General features: G+C 52.9%; 2 protein-coding genes across 4 annotated transcripts in view; one reads left to right on the top strand and one right to left on the bottom strand.

Moving 5' to 3' along the window:
- The window catches only part of Pigu (phosphatidylinositol glycan anchor biosynthesis class U), a 73,775-nt gene extending 69,073 nt beyond the window's left edge, over positions 1-4,702 (top strand). Inside the window, exon 12 of the mRNA XM_090352204.1 lies at positions 4,279-4,702. Within this exon, the coding sequence (XP_090208330.1) occupies positions 4,279-4,392 (114 nt within the window). The 3' untranslated portion in view covers positions 4,393-4,702. The remainder of the gene's footprint in view (positions 1-4,278) is intronic.
- A 175-nt stretch (positions 4,703-4,877) lies between these two features.
- Map1lc3a (microtubule associated protein 1 light chain 3 alpha) lies at positions 4,878-6,309 on the bottom strand. 3 transcript variants are annotated; one of them, XM_090352202.1, is made up of 4 exons: positions 6,195-6,309; positions 5,682-5,931; positions 5,296-5,465; positions 4,878-5,028 (listed from the first exon to the last, which is right to left on the bottom strand). In XM_090352202.1, the coding sequence occupies exons 1-3, from the start codon at positions 6,232-6,234 to the stop codon at positions 5,303-5,305; spliced, it is 453 nt and encodes a 150-aa protein (XP_090208328.1). In that variant the 5' UTR covers positions 6,235-6,309; the 3' UTR covers positions 4,878-5,028; positions 5,296-5,302. The 3 variants fall into 3 exon arrangements, with proteins under 3 accessions (XP_090208328.1, XP_090208329.1, XP_090208327.1); XM_090352203.1 differs by having other exon boundaries at positions 4,878-5,465; positions 5,682-5,788; positions 5,876-5,931; XM_090352201.1 differs by having other exon boundaries at positions 4,878-5,465.
- Positions 6,310-14,092: the final 7,783 nt, after the last annotated feature.

The following is a 14,092-nucleotide window of genomic DNA, read 5'->3' as shown; positions in this document are numbered from 1 at the left end:
CCCCAGGATGTGAAGCGTATGCCTTTTTGGTGGTGTTTTTTTTTGTGTGTGTTTGTTAAAAGTTCTCACCTAAAGACATTCTTGGTGGCTCACGCCTGTAATCCTAGCTACTCAGGAGGCTGAGATCTGAGGATCACAGTTCAAAGCCAGCCCAGGCACTAAAGATAATGAGACTTTTATCTCCAGTTAACTATTCGAAAACTGGAAGTGGTGCTATGGCCCAAGGATTAGGGCGGTAGCCTTGAACTGAAGAACTCAGGGACAACACCCAGGCCCAGAGTACAAACCCCCATAACTGACCAAATAAAAGTAAATTGTAAGTCTCATTCTACTTCCAGTTTAGCCCTCCCTGTCCCTAGCTGTCCCTACATCAAGCCACTTATGAAGTCTCCACCACAGTCTGGGACTGTTGTGGTTTCCAGTAGTAGGAACATGGTCCCATGGAGCCATCTGTGGAGGACAGTGCCTAGAGGATGGGAATGGGCGCATACTTCCAGGGCACTAACCCTGGGCTGGCTCAGGGGCCATAGAACTAGAGCCCATGCCACCCCTTGGTGCTCATATAACTGAGCCTATGATTAGAGAATCACATCCTGATGGGAGGTGATGCCTGACAAATGCAGAAGCCTCAAGGCTGCTGGGCACTGGGGCATTGGCAAAGGGGAGCAACTAAAGCTGGAGCCTACCTTGATGGCACATGTGTTCCTGTGTACTTGCGTGAGCACACGCACATGCACACATACTTGCACACTGCACTTGACAAACCATACTTATGGAGATCCCTTACGTGCCAGGGATGACAAGGGAGACCACCAGCAGGGAGAGGGTTGGGAAGCAGAGCTGGGTGGCTGGTGTGCTGGGAGTGGAGAGGTAGCTCAGCCATGCTTGCAGGACAGCTTCCAAGAATAGGCCTCAAGGCTGAGGAGAGACAGATGTGTTCTGGAACCCCTAAGTCCCAGGGTATCCACCATTGTGAGTTAATAACTGGAGTTTATTGCTCTCCTTTTATAGATAAGGAAAGTATGGTTGAGAGAGTAGAAGTGACTTACAGGGAATCACAGAGCCAGTGACTCGCCCATGCTGTCTTTAATACCCATTACCCACTGGGCGATGCCTAGACTGGGTTGTGTTGCCTGAATCCTAAGGCCTCTGGGAAATCCTATCTCCTACTTGCCTCTCAGTCAGCTAGTTTGCCACTAGCCACAGGCTTCCCTTGGAAAGAGCCAAGCTTCAAGCCAGTCTTGTGTCTTTCTGGAGATAGGGCAACCCCCAAGGCTGATAACACTGAAGAATGTGTGATCTGGGCTGGAGATGTGTCCCAAGTAGTAGAGCTCCAGCCTTGAGTCTTAAGCCAAAGGAGAGGAATGTGTGTCCAAGGGAGCAGAGCTTTTTCCTCCACTCTGGTTATATGCAAATCTTGACCTGTTGACTACACTCCAACCATGTGAACTCTATCAGCAACATTCTGCTATACTCACTTGACCACAATATTTATCCTTTATCTTATTTTTAAAATTGTTTCAGATTGACAGCACAGACATCAGTATATTATCTCCTAGATGTTAGCAAGTATATCAGTAACTAGAGTTCACCATTTAATTTGCATAAATTATCATTCAGTGAAAAATCATACATCTTACATGTATATTTGCTAATGCCATCTTCCACTTTCCAGAATGTTTGTGAGATTCATCCCTATTGTACTTGACTTTTTTAGATTTTTTTTCTTTTGAAATCATATTAGAGTACAGGAAAGTTACAAAGGTAGATAGCAAAGAGAGGTCCTGTGTATCCCATACCCATTCCTACATTAATACCTTTTTTTTTTTTTTGCCAGTCCTGGGAGGTCAGGGCCTGGGCACTGTCCTTAAGTTTTCTACCACTTGAGCCACAGCACTCCTTCAGGCTTCTTCTGTGTATTTGGTACCAAGGAATTGAACCTAGGCTTAGTCCATGCTAGGCAAGCACGCTACCACTAGGCCACATGCCTAGCCTCTAAGTTTGTCAAACTAAGAAACTATCCTGAGAAATTACCGTTAATTAATGCCAGACTTGCTTAAGATTTCAATTTTTTTCAGTCTCTACCTTCTCCTCTTCCAAGGGAATCCCAACCTAGGGGACCACCTTGTATTAGGGTTGTGTCTCCCCACATCCTCTGCTCTGCTCCTCAGACTTTATTTTTCATGATTTTGATCATTTTAAGGAGCAGTGGCCAGGTACCTTGTAGACAATCCTGTTAGATATGTCTGATGCTGATCATTAGACTGGGGTTTGAACTTTTGGAAAGAATCCCCAAGTGAGGCACCCTTCTGGGACATCCTGTCAAGAGTGCAGGCTAGGGGCTGGGGGCGTGGCCTAGTGGTACAGTGCTTGCCTAGCATGCATGAAGTCCTGGGTTTGATTCCTCAGTACCACAGACACAGAAAATGCCAGAAGTGGTGCTGTGGCTCAAGTGATAGAGTGCTAGCCTTGAAGAAAGCCCAAGGACAGTGCTCAGCCCTGAGTCCAAGCTCCAGTACTGGGGGGGAAAAAAGAGTGTAGGTTAGTTGTATTATTTATTCCCCTCCTCCCTTTCTTCCCCCCTCTCTCCCTCTATTCTTTTTTCCTCTCTTCCCCTCTCTTCTTCTGTTGCTCCCTCTCTCTATCTCCTCTCAGCTTTGCAATCTGGCTTAGCTGTTTTGCTCATAGCTGCCACTCAGCCAGGCTTCCAACATGGCATTTTGCTGGCTAGAGATGGAGCTGTAGACTTTCTCTTTTCTATTTTTGGTAGTGGGGATCAAACCTAGAATGTTCTACTTGCTAGGCGAGTGCTTCGCCATTGAGCTACCTCCCAGCCCCACTTGTGGACTTTTCTGCCAGGCTAGCTTTAAACCTCCATCCTCACTGCTTCCAGACTACTTAGGTATAGTTAGTTCTGAGCCACTAGCACCCAGCAGACTGTGTGATTTATTTATTTTTTTCTGTTTTTGATCAGTTGCAGGGCTGTAACTCTAAGCCACGGGGCTCTCACTGAGCAGTTTCAGTGCATGGCTAGTGCTCTACACTCTGAGCCACAGCACCATTTCTGGTTTTCTGGTGATTAATTGGAGATAAGAGTCTCATGGACTTTCATACCTGGGCTGGCTTTGAACTGTGATCCTCAGATCTTAGCCCCCTGAGTAGCTAGGCTTACAGGCGTGAGCCACGGGTGCCAGGCCAAGCTGTGTGATTTCATGATAATGTTATCTCTCAGCTCTTGCTTCAGTGTTTACCAGGTTTCTCCACTCTAGAGTGACTCTTTCCCTGCTCTCAAGCAGGAAGTAAGCACTCAAGTCTAGTCCACCAGGGGCAGGGAAGTAGGCAAGAACCTTATGTATATTTTGTTTGGAATTGTTCTGAAAGGAATATTTGTCTCTTCTCACCTATTTGTTAATTCACATTAGTGCTGAGGTGCTTGGTTCAGGTACTGTCTATAGGTTCTAGAGAACTTTAGTGTCATGGTGGCCCTGTCTTCTCCTCCTCCCTGGGTAGACTCATCCAAGGTCTCAATACAATTATGCTGGATACAATTATGGATTTCTAGGGCTGTTTTATAGGCAGTTTGACAAATCCTTGTTCCTCTCTGGGCCTTCACGAAGTCATTAATGGACAGTAACATGAATCACTTATTTTGACAAGCTTGCCTTGGGCTGGAAGTATGGCTCAAGTGATAAGTCACTAAGCAAGTGCAAAACTCGAGTTCAAACCCCAGTACTGAAGGGGTGGGGAAGGGAAAGCTCCCTCTCACAAGGGAAGATTTGAGAGCAGGGAGCCCAGGGAGAAGGCTTTGCCATTGCTTAGATGGCAGTGCCTTAGTACAGTGAGTGGTAGCTTTGGGTGGATAGGAATGGTGGGTTTGAGAGTGCAGGAGGATTTGGTGGGTTCTTGGTACAGAAGTATTAGTGGCCTGATCTCCTGGATGGGAGGTGCGGGTACAGGTCCATGGTGGGAGAAGCAGGTTTGACTGCTTCTCAGTGTGAGCACTGAGAGGTGGAGATACATAGGCCACTGGTTACACAAACATCAAATTTTGTGTCCAGAGGCCAGAGTTCAGGGTGGAGGTGTAGACCTGGAGGTGGGCAGAGGGAAATGGAGCCTGGGTGACAGCTGAGGATCCAGGGAGGTCTTCCAGGGGTGGACTCTGGGATGGGGGATGATGCAGCCATCCTCCCAGATGCTGAGGAAGATGATGGGCCCCTGCTTAACCTCCCTGGGGTGTAATTCAGGGAGGTGCAGTTTCTCACTCTTTCCCCTTCCCAGATCCTGCTCATCTCTGACTACTTCTATGCCTTCCTGAGGCGGGAGTACTACCTCACACACGGCCTCTACTTGACTGCGAAGGACGGCACGGAGGCCATGCTTGTGCTCAAATAGACCTGGCTGGGACAGGGCTGTACAGACCTCAAAGGGGAAGGACCAGAGGTGGGCCAAGAATCCCCATCCGGAGTCGCCAGCAGGCGAGTCCTCAGGCAGAAGAGGTTCGAGTCCAGGGTCACGGATCTCTAGAACCAAAGGGTACCCTTGCTGGGAGCAAGGCCTGTGGGGAGCAACTTTGGGCACCTCCCTTGGACCCCTATTTTGTGGCCCTTCACACCATGGAGTCCCCTCCCAGGCAGGAGGGGCAAACAGCTGGTGAGCGAGGCTTAATAGGTTATGGCTTCTTAATAAAATTTTTTGTTATGAAGACACTTAGTGTGGAACCACATTGCACTCGTGAATACTATGTGGCACTCTATAGGGATGTGTGGGTTTCCAGAAGGAACCAGAATTCCATGGAACACAAGTCTGCTGCTGAGGCTGGTGTGGTGGACAGGCCCCTGCTCCCTCCCTGCTCCCAAGTAAACAGCAGGACACGAAGGGCCAGGCAGGCCTGAGCATTCTTTATTCTGCAGAGGGACAATGACCATGTAGAGACCAAGGGAGCCAAGGGCCAGTCTTTAGGGGTGGGCAGGTCCAGGCAGGGGCAGAGCGTCAGGTGAATGAGGGGCAGGTGGGCAGACAGGCATGGGCCTACAAAAAAGACAGACCACACAGCAAGGGTGCTGGGGGTTGCTCCTTCCCACCCCCATCCCAGCCAGCACCCAGAGAGAGAGGAGCAATCTAAACATGACTGGCCGGGGACCCACCCAGGGGCAGAGTAGATTGGCAGGTGTCCTCTAGCTAGGGGGGCCACATCCCTGCCCAGCCCACCAGGGGCAAGGCAGCTCAGTTCAGGAGCCAGGGGCTCCCTTGGAGAGCTTGACCCAGACCCCCACTCCCAGGCCAATCCTCCCCTACTGCTGGCTCAGAAGCCGAAGGTTTCCTGGGAGGCGTAGACCATGTAGAGGAAGCCATCCTCGTCCTTCTCCTGCTCGTAGATGTCCGCGATGGGCGTGGACACGCTCACCATGCTGTGCTGGTTCACCAGCAGGAAGAAGGCCTGCGTGGGGTTCAGCTGCAGGCGGCGCCTGCAGGGGCAGGAGGGCAGAGGGGTGAGGAGCCAGCCTGCTGGGGCCTGGTCCTTAGAGTGAGTCCAAGCTCCCCACCTGCTCCTGCCCCTTCCCCAGGCTCTTCCCCATCTGATCTGACCCCAGCAGGACCGTGACCTCTCTCAGCCTCCCAGAACGCCGCCAGCCCCACCTGACTTCGCCCCACCCAAGGCACCCGTGCTGCGGCCCACACACCGGATGATCTTGACCAGCTCGCTCATGTTGACATGGTCCGGGACCAGAAATTTGGTCTTGTCCAGCACCGGCAGCTGCTTCTCACCCTTGTAGCGCTCGATGATCACCTGGGGCAGGACGGGCGAGGACAGCGTGAGGCTGGGGCGGGGCCGGGGCGGGGTCTGGGCAGGGCGGGGCCGGGGCGCCAGACTCACCGGGATCTTGCTGGGGTGCTGGTCCCGGATCTGCTGCACCTCCTTACAGCGGTCGGCTGGGGACGGCAGGCAGCGGGGTGAGGCCCTCCCCGGGCTCCGCCCCGCCCCGCCCCGGCGCCCGCCCCCGAGGCCCGAAGCCCCTGCGCCCCGGGCCCCGGGCGCGGTGGGGAGGCGGGCGGCCCCCGGCAGGCCTGGGGGCCCCTCCGGCCGGGGTCGGGCCCTGACGTCATGGGGCTGACGTCACCTGCGGCCGTCGGGCTCGGCCGCGTACCCCCCCCCCGCCCCCGAGCCCACTCTCGGGGCTCGCTCTGGGCCTCACCGAAGCTCCGCCGCTGCTTGAAAGGCCGGTCCGAGGGCATCGCGCGGGCCCGGCGGGGCGCGCAGCCGGGGGTCCGGGGCGCGCGGCTCGAGGCTGTGGCTGCGGCGCGGCGCGGCGCGGCGCTCCGGGGGCTCCGGGGCTGGCGTTCACGGGCTCGAGGGCTCGCGCTGAGCCCGGCGGCGGCGGCGGCGGCGGGAGGTAACTCGCTCGGGTGACGTCAGGTCACAACATTCCTTAAAGGGGAGGCCGGCGCGCCGCTCCCATTGGGCCGACGTAAAACCCGCCCGCCCGGGCCCGTGATGTCACGGCGCAGAGAGCCGGGGTTCAGGGCGCGGGACGCGGCGGAGGCGGGCTCGGGCGCGTCACAGTCTCGTGACGTCACGGCCTGCGGGTCCGGCGCCGGCCGAGATGAGGCGGCTTTCTGGGGGCCCGAGCCCGGCCGCCCCTCTCCGGACCAGGACGTCCCGTCGCGGGTTCGGAACCCGCGGAGCCGCTCCGCCCGCTCCGCTCGCTCCGCCCGAGGCCGTCGCGGAGCTCAGCGCCAGGGAGCCAGGGCCGCGGGAGAACTGAGAAGACGCTGGAGCGGAACGCCGGGCTTTAGAATTCCAGACGCAACCGCGGTCTTAAAGGGCCCGGGAGCGGAGCGGACCCCGAGGAAGGGAAAACCAGCGCGCGGGGCGCCGAGCCTCAGGGAGCGAACCGACGGCGGCTTAGCGCTGCCGCCCCGCGGACTGTCTCCCGTCGCGGCTGGACAGTGACCCCGCGCTGGGGAGGGGGCCTGCGGGGGCCCCAGACCACTGCTGCCACCAGCTGTTCATCCGTGGTGGCTGTCAACAGAGAGGGGGGGCCGGGGCCGGGGGTCGGGGCCGGGCCGGGGTCGGGGCCGGGGGCCGGGGTCGGGGGCCGGGGCCGGGGGCCGGGGTCGGGGTCGGGGGCCGGGCCGGGGGCTGGGGTCGGGGTCGAGGTCGGGGGCCGGGGTCGGGGTCGGGGGCCGGGGCCGGGGTCTGGGTCGGGGTCGAGGTCGGGGGCCGGGGTCGGGGTCGAGGTCGGGGGCCGGGGCCGGGGTCGGGGTCGGGTCGGGGGCCGGGCCGGGGGCTGGGGTCGGGGTCGGGGTCGAGGTCGGGGCCGGGGCCGGGGGCTGGGGTCGGGGTCGGAGTCGGGGCCGGGGCCGGGCCGGGGGCTGGGGTCGGGGTCGGGGTCGGGTCGGGGGCCGGGCCGGGGGCTGGGGTCGGGGTCGGGGTCGGGTCGGGGGCCAGGCCGGGGGCTGGGGTCGGGGTCGGGGTCGGGTCGGGGGCCGGGCCGGGGGCTGGGGTCGGGGTCGGGGTCGAGGTCGGGGGCCGGGGTCGGGGTCGGGGCCGGGCCGGGGGCTGGGGTCGGGGTCGGAGTCGGGGCCGGGGCCAGGGCCGGAGTGTGGCCTACACTGCTTTCCTCAGTGCCACAGAAACAGAAAAGGCCTGAAGTGGAGCTGTGGCTCCAGTGGTAGAGCCCTAGCCTTGAGGAAAAGAGCTCAGGGACAGTGCTCGGGCCCTGAGCTCAAGCCCAAGACTGGCCAAAAAAAAAAAAAAAATCAATTTCCAGTCAACCAGCAAAATGCCAAACGAGTTATGGCTCAAGTGATACAGCACCAGCTGTGAACAGAAAAGCTCAGTGGTAAGTCCCGAGTTCCAGCCCCTGCACCACACAGATTTTTTTGTGTGTGTGGGGGGGGTGGCTTTTTTTTTTTTTTTTTTTTGCTTGGGGCTTGAATTCAGGGTCTGGGCATTGTCCCAGAGCTGCTTTTAGCACTGTAACCCTTGAGCCACAGCACCACTTCCAGCGTTTTTCTCCATAGGTGGTACCAAGGAATTGAACCTAGGCAAGCCAGGCAAGCATCCTACCACTAGGCCACACTCCCGCTGCCCCTCGTGTGTATTGTAACATTTTCATAATAAGAAGTTGAAAGTCTTCTAAATGTGTTATGTAATTTGGACTCATTTAAATATCAGGTTATGCTCATATAATAGAACAGCCTCTTCTAGTGTAATGGAGAGCAGGCATCAGCAAACTTTGTCTCAAGTCAGGTAGGCTTTGGCAGCTACTGGTATAAGCTACAATGTGTAAGAACCCAGTTTTAGGTAGAGTTTTTGGACCCGCAGTCCTTTCCCCAAATGGAATGATGTGGCCTGTGCTGGCCCCACCCCAGTTCCTGAAACTGCAAATTTCTCTTGTGTAAACCAGCTTGTTTGCAGGCAGTATCAGGGAATGTACCCCCCGCCCCCCCAAAAAAGCCCTATTAAAATATGAACATTCTGGGAAATATTGTAGAGAACTCTCCCAGAAGGCCTGGCAGGATTTGAAAGATCCAAGCATAGAGAAATTAAGCCAGGCTGGCAGGAACCGAGGCACCATGGCCAAAGGGACCTGACCTTTGCAAAGAAGAGAGGAAGTTTCAGAACAAAGGGATTAAAGTGAACCAGGCATATGAATCCATAATTAGAAGGCCAATCAAGGAGATGAATTATAATTGCTATTTGTAGCCAGGCATGATGGCTCATGCCTGTAATCCTAGTTACTCAGGAGGCTGAGATCTCAGGACCAAGGTTCAAAGCCAGCCTGGGCATAAAAACACCTGAGACTCTTATCTCCAATTAACCACTAGAAGACAGGAAGTGGGGCTTGGCTTAGGAGTAGGGTGGTAGCCTTGAGCTGAAGAGCTCAGGGACAACATCTAGTTCAATCCCAGAACCCAGAAAAAAATATATTATTTGTAATCACTTAACTGCTAATTCTGTATGTTGCATAAACGTTAGCTCTCACGTGATAGGCTCATTTGTATGGATTAATGAGAGACATATTTGGTTTGAAATGATAGGCTTCCTTTGGAGCAGGGCCCTTTGTGTTTAAAAAAACCCATTGGGGGGCCGGGAGTTTGGCCTAGTGGTTAAAGTGCTTGCCTAGCATGCATGAAGACCCGGGTTCGATTCCTCGGTACCACATATATAGAAAAAAGCCGGAAGTGGTGCTGAGGCTCAAGTGGTAGAGCTCTAGCTTTGAGAAAGTCCAAGGACAGTGCTCAGGCCCTGAGCTCAAGCCCAGGACTGGCAAAAAAAAATAAAATAAAATAATAAAAAATAAAAAAACCCACTGGATGGGAAGGCCAGCACTGCATTGCACTGCACTGTTCTATCCACTAATGGAGTGTAGTTGCCACGCACGTAGCTTAGCAAAACTCCTAGCTTGAGCTGGGAGTTTGGCCTACTGGTAGAGTGCTTGCCTAGCATACTCAAAGACCCAGGTTTGATTCCTTGGTACCACATACATAGAAAAAAACCAGAAGTGGTGCTGTGGCTCAAGTGGTAGAGCTCTAGCCAAGGACAGTGCTCATGCCCTGAGCCCAAGCCCAAGGCTGGCAAAAAAACAAAACAATTCCTAGCTATTTTAATCGAGTGATGGGTGTCTCTCTGTTTTCCAGGATACATCATAAGGTCTCTAGCTGGCAATGACTTGGTTCGGCTAAGACCTTAATGTAGCCTCAACTTGCATGGTATGTTGCACCCCAATAAAAACTTCCTGGAAAGAGACTTGACTTGAGGGTCTCAGTTTCCTTCAAATCCAGAGCTGTGTGTGCCCCTGGGAACAGACCTCACAAACTATGAATGGGAGGCTTCCTGTATTCACTGAATGCACAGGCCTGGCCTTTCCTTGATGCTGTTACTTGAATGTCTGCCTCACACCTTCACCTTGACCTTGACCTACCCAGGACAAACCAATGGGCTTTTCCAGAAAGGTTCAACTGTATGCTTTCCTGTCTGTCTTTTAGGCTTCATACCTTGTAGTCCAAGCCCTTTTCTCTGCTGTCCCATCCCCTCACCTAGTCCTTCCTCAGATTCCATTGATTTCACCTTCAGATGGCTCTGCCATCTGGCCATATCTTCCCCACCACCACCACCACACACACACACTGCCACCTGGGCCAGAGCTACCACCGTCTTGTCTGGCCGTGATATTCCATCATCTCAGTGGTAGTCCTTCAGTCTGACCTCATGACCTGGGAATGAGATCCTGTCATCCCTGTCACAGTAGGAGCCCAAGGTCCACCATGCTTCCAGCTCCCTGAGCCTCATCTACCCATACCCTCTCTTCCTGACTGCAGCCTGGACTTTTCTTTCCCAGGCTTTGTGTGTGGCTTACACCCTCCCCTCCTTTGGGACTTGGCTCCACCCCCCTTCTCTACTTCATTTTCTGCCAGAGTAGTTATCACCTCATATTCTTTTTAATTTTTTTTTTTGAGTGCTAGGGTTGGAACCCAGGGCCTCATGAATGCTAGCCAGGTGTTCTGCCGCTGAGCCATGTCCTCAACCCCACGCAGTCCTAAAACACTTTATTTACAGAGCTCAACACTTAATTATACAAGCATTCCTATACAAGCATTCCTGAGGACCTAGCAATACACACACACACACACACACACACACACACACACACACACACACACACACGCACACACACGTGGTATGGTGGTATACATCTGGAATTCCAGAGGCTGAAGCAGGAGGCTGGATCATGGTTGAACTCAGGGCCTGAGCACTGTCTTGGACTTTCTCAAGGCTAGAGCTCTACCACTTGAGCCACAGCACCACTTCCGGCTTTTTTCTATGTATGTAGTACTGAAAAATTGAACCCGGGTCTTCAAGCATACTAGGCAAGCACTCTACCACTAAGCCAAACTCCCATTTTTTTTGTTTTAAGTATTTTACCTGTCTGATTATTCTGCATCTCTCTCTGCCCCCCACCCTGCTTTTTTTTCCTTCTTCAGCCAGTCAGTCCTGGGGCTGGAACTCAGGGTCTGGGCACTGTCTTGAGCTTCTTTTGCTTGAGGCTAGCATTCTACCACCTTGAGCCACAGCTCCATTTCTGGCTTTTTCTGTATATAGAGTACTGAGGAATCGAACCCAGGGCTTCATGCATGCCAGGCAAGCACTCTGCCACTAAGCCACACTCCCAGCCCTGCATCTCCATCTTTTGCTATATTTCAGAACAAAGGTCTGTTCACTCTCTCCTTTGACTTTTCACATGCATTTCAATATTTTTAGGTTCTTTTTTTCTTTTGTGGCAAAATTTACAATGAAATGCATTGGCTGTTAAGTTTGACAAACGCACATCCATGTAGCCAAAATCCTTAGCAAGATGCAGAGCATGCTGGGAATGGTGGTGTGTCTGTATCCTGGTGCTCAGGAGCCTGAGGAGGGAGGATCACTGCAGTTTAGGAGTTTGAGACCAACCTGAGCAACATAGCAAAATCTAGCTTAATATTAATAATAATAATAAACAGTAATAGTAAAGATACAGCACATGAATGTGGCTGCCTCAGAGCAGAGGCACCAACCCACCTGCTTTCTCACCATGGTCTGGCCTGGCCAGCTTCATAAAAATGGTATCACACGCGGGGTCGGGAGTTTGGCCTAGTGGTTAAAGTGCTTGCCTAGCATGCACCAAGACCCGGATTCGATTCCTTGGTACCACATACATAGAAAAAAAAAAAAAAGCCGGGGGGCTGGGAGTTTGGCCTAGTGGTTAAAGTGCTTGCCTAGCATGCATGAAGACCCGGGTTTGATTCCTCAGTACCACATATAGAAAAAAAAGCCAGAAGTGGTGCTGAGGCTCAAGTGGTAGAGCTCTAGCCTTGAGAAAGTCCAAGGACAGTGCTCAGGCCCTGAGCTCCAGCCCAGGACTGGCAAAAAAAAAAAAAAAAATGGTATCACACAGCATCTACAGCTGATCATCTTCCTCTGACGTGATGTCCATAGATATTCTCTCCCCCACTCCTCTCTCTTCCTCTCTCAGCAGGCATGGGGCTTAAGCTCTGGGCCTGGACACTGTCTCTGAGCTCAAGGTTAGTGCTCTACCCCTTGGAGCCACAGCTCCACTTCTGGTCTTTAAGTGGTTAATTGGAGATAAGAGTCTTACAGACTTTCCTGCCCAGGCTGAGTTTGAACTTTGATTCTCTGATCTTAGCCTCCTGGGTAGATAGCTATCAGCAGCTCATAGACTTCTTAATTTCTTTCTTTCTCCTTCCCTCCTTTCTTCTTTCTTTTAAATTTTATTGTTGGGGTGATCCATAGAGAGTTACATACAGTTACATTCCTCAGGAGTGGGTACATTACTTACCATGCTTTTCTTCCACTTTCCCTCCCCGCCTCCTGATGAATGAGGTTCTTTTGTGGGGTGCCCAGTTTATGCGTCCTCCCATCAGTAGAGACCACATTGCCATGAACCTTCCGTAGTATCTTGGTGTGGCCATGTGCTTTAGTTTCACTTGAACACATACCAAGATGAATTACTGAGTTTGGGGGGCAAGTATGTCTTGGCTCTTAAATTACCATCCCTTTTATTCTAAAATGTTCTATATTAGATACTTATCAACAGTAGTTACCTAGCCTTGCATCCCGGTCAACACTTCGTATTGTCATTCTTTGTATTTTAGCCATCTCTATGTGTGTGTACTGATACTGTGATTTTAAATTTACTATGTTAAACTACTTCAATTGTTTATTTCTCTCCTTGCATTTAAAATAGCGCTAACAACAGGTTTATTTGCTTATTCTCTGTAGTTTTGCAGTGCTGGAGACTGCATGCCCTTCCCTGCTCCTCTTGTCCAGCTGCTGCCTCTGGCCAGCCTGGGTGGCCTTGGGTGGGTCACATAACCTCTCTCATTTGTCTGCATGGGCCAGAGATAGACCTGGGTCCATGGTAGCTTTGCCACTTGCTGTGTAAGATCCCTGGGGCTTCTGCTGCAAAGTGGAGCAGAGCCCTCAGGAGCAGGCTCAGCAGGCTTAGGAATCAGTAGACTGACTGCACTGACACGCTGCACTGTGGGGCCTGGGACAGTGAGGAGGGAGGGCAAGCAGGCGCCATTACTTCTGAGTCATTACCTCTGAGTAAGTTCCTGTTTACAGACGCCAAGTATTCCAGGGTTGGAACGACAGAGACCCACCCAGGGCCTCATCACCAGCCCTCCTGCCCACCAGGGTTTGGGTCCTGGCCTGTCCACCCCGTGGGTCTTCTGGCCCCTTTCTCACTAGACACTGTCCAGGTCTAACCCCACTTTCCCCAGCAGCAGGGCCAGGAACATTCTCCTGAGTCCCCATCTTCCAAGCTGGCAGCCACCTCAGGGACTGCTTCTTGCAGGCAGGAGCCTGCCTTACAGACTTAAGGTCCTGAGTTCAAATCGTAGTACTCTAGGGCCGGGAGGAGAATCACAGACACTACTGTCTTTGCTTTAAATCTCACAGTCCCTCACTGACAACATACAGGGAAAAGAGGAGCAGCTCTCTGGCTCTGGCCCAGATGTAGGCTTTAGAATGCTCCAGGAACTGGGCTGGGAGCGTGGCCTAGTGATAGAGTGCTTGCCTAACATGCATGAAGTCCTGGGTTGATTTCTCAGTCCACATACATAGAAAAAGCCAGAAGTGGCACCGTGGTTCAAGTGGTAGAGAGCAGGCTTTGAAGAAAAGAAGCCCAGGGACAGTGTCCGGGTCCTGAGTTCAAGCCCCAGGATTGGCAAATAAACAAATCTCCAGGAACTGAGCAAGAGTTTAAAGGACATTTGCCCAGAGGAGGGGACACTTGTACTCTTGGAAACATAACTCTTTGGACCTTGACAACAGTGTCAAGAGAAACACTTCAGGGGAAAATGGAGTTTGTGGAAGGAGGCAGAGGAGGCGTCCTTCATGTAACAAGACGCCCCTCCACACGTGTTGTGATGTCACTGGTTTACTAAACCCGCTTTGAGATCTCTGAGCCCCAATGATAAAACAGAGCAACAGCAAACATGATTAAAAGTATCCAGTGTCAGAGCAAAAGGGGGAGCATTCATCCTAAGCTGAATGGAAGCCAGCCCCCCCATATGTGTGTTCACA

The sequence above is a fragment of the Megascapheus bottae genome, chromosome 18 (genome assembly GCF_031878675.1).
Source record: "Megascapheus bottae isolate mThoBot1 chromosome 18, mThoBot2.hap1, whole genome shotgun sequence".
Classification (NCBI taxonomy): domain Eukaryota; kingdom Metazoa; phylum Chordata; class Mammalia; order Rodentia; family Geomyidae; genus Megascapheus; species Megascapheus bottae.
Note: the sequence above shows the minus strand (reverse complement) of the source record. Positions and strands in the feature narration are given on the sequence as shown.

Bases quoted from the DNA above. Each gene is read 5' to 3' on its own strand.
- Map1lc3a (XM_090352201.1), bottom strand. From the start codon at position 6,234: ATGCCCTCGGACCGGCCTTTCAAGCAGCGGCGGAGCTTCG. The intron at 5,932-6,194 runs GTGAGGCCCAGA...TGCCGTCCCCAG, and splicing joins CAAGCAGCGGCGGAGCTTCG to CCGACCGCTGTAAGGAGGTG. The intron at 5,466-5,681 runs GTGTGTGGGCCG...CTGCCCCTGCAG, and splicing joins GAGCTGGTCAAGATCATCCG to GCGCCGCCTGCAGCTGAACC.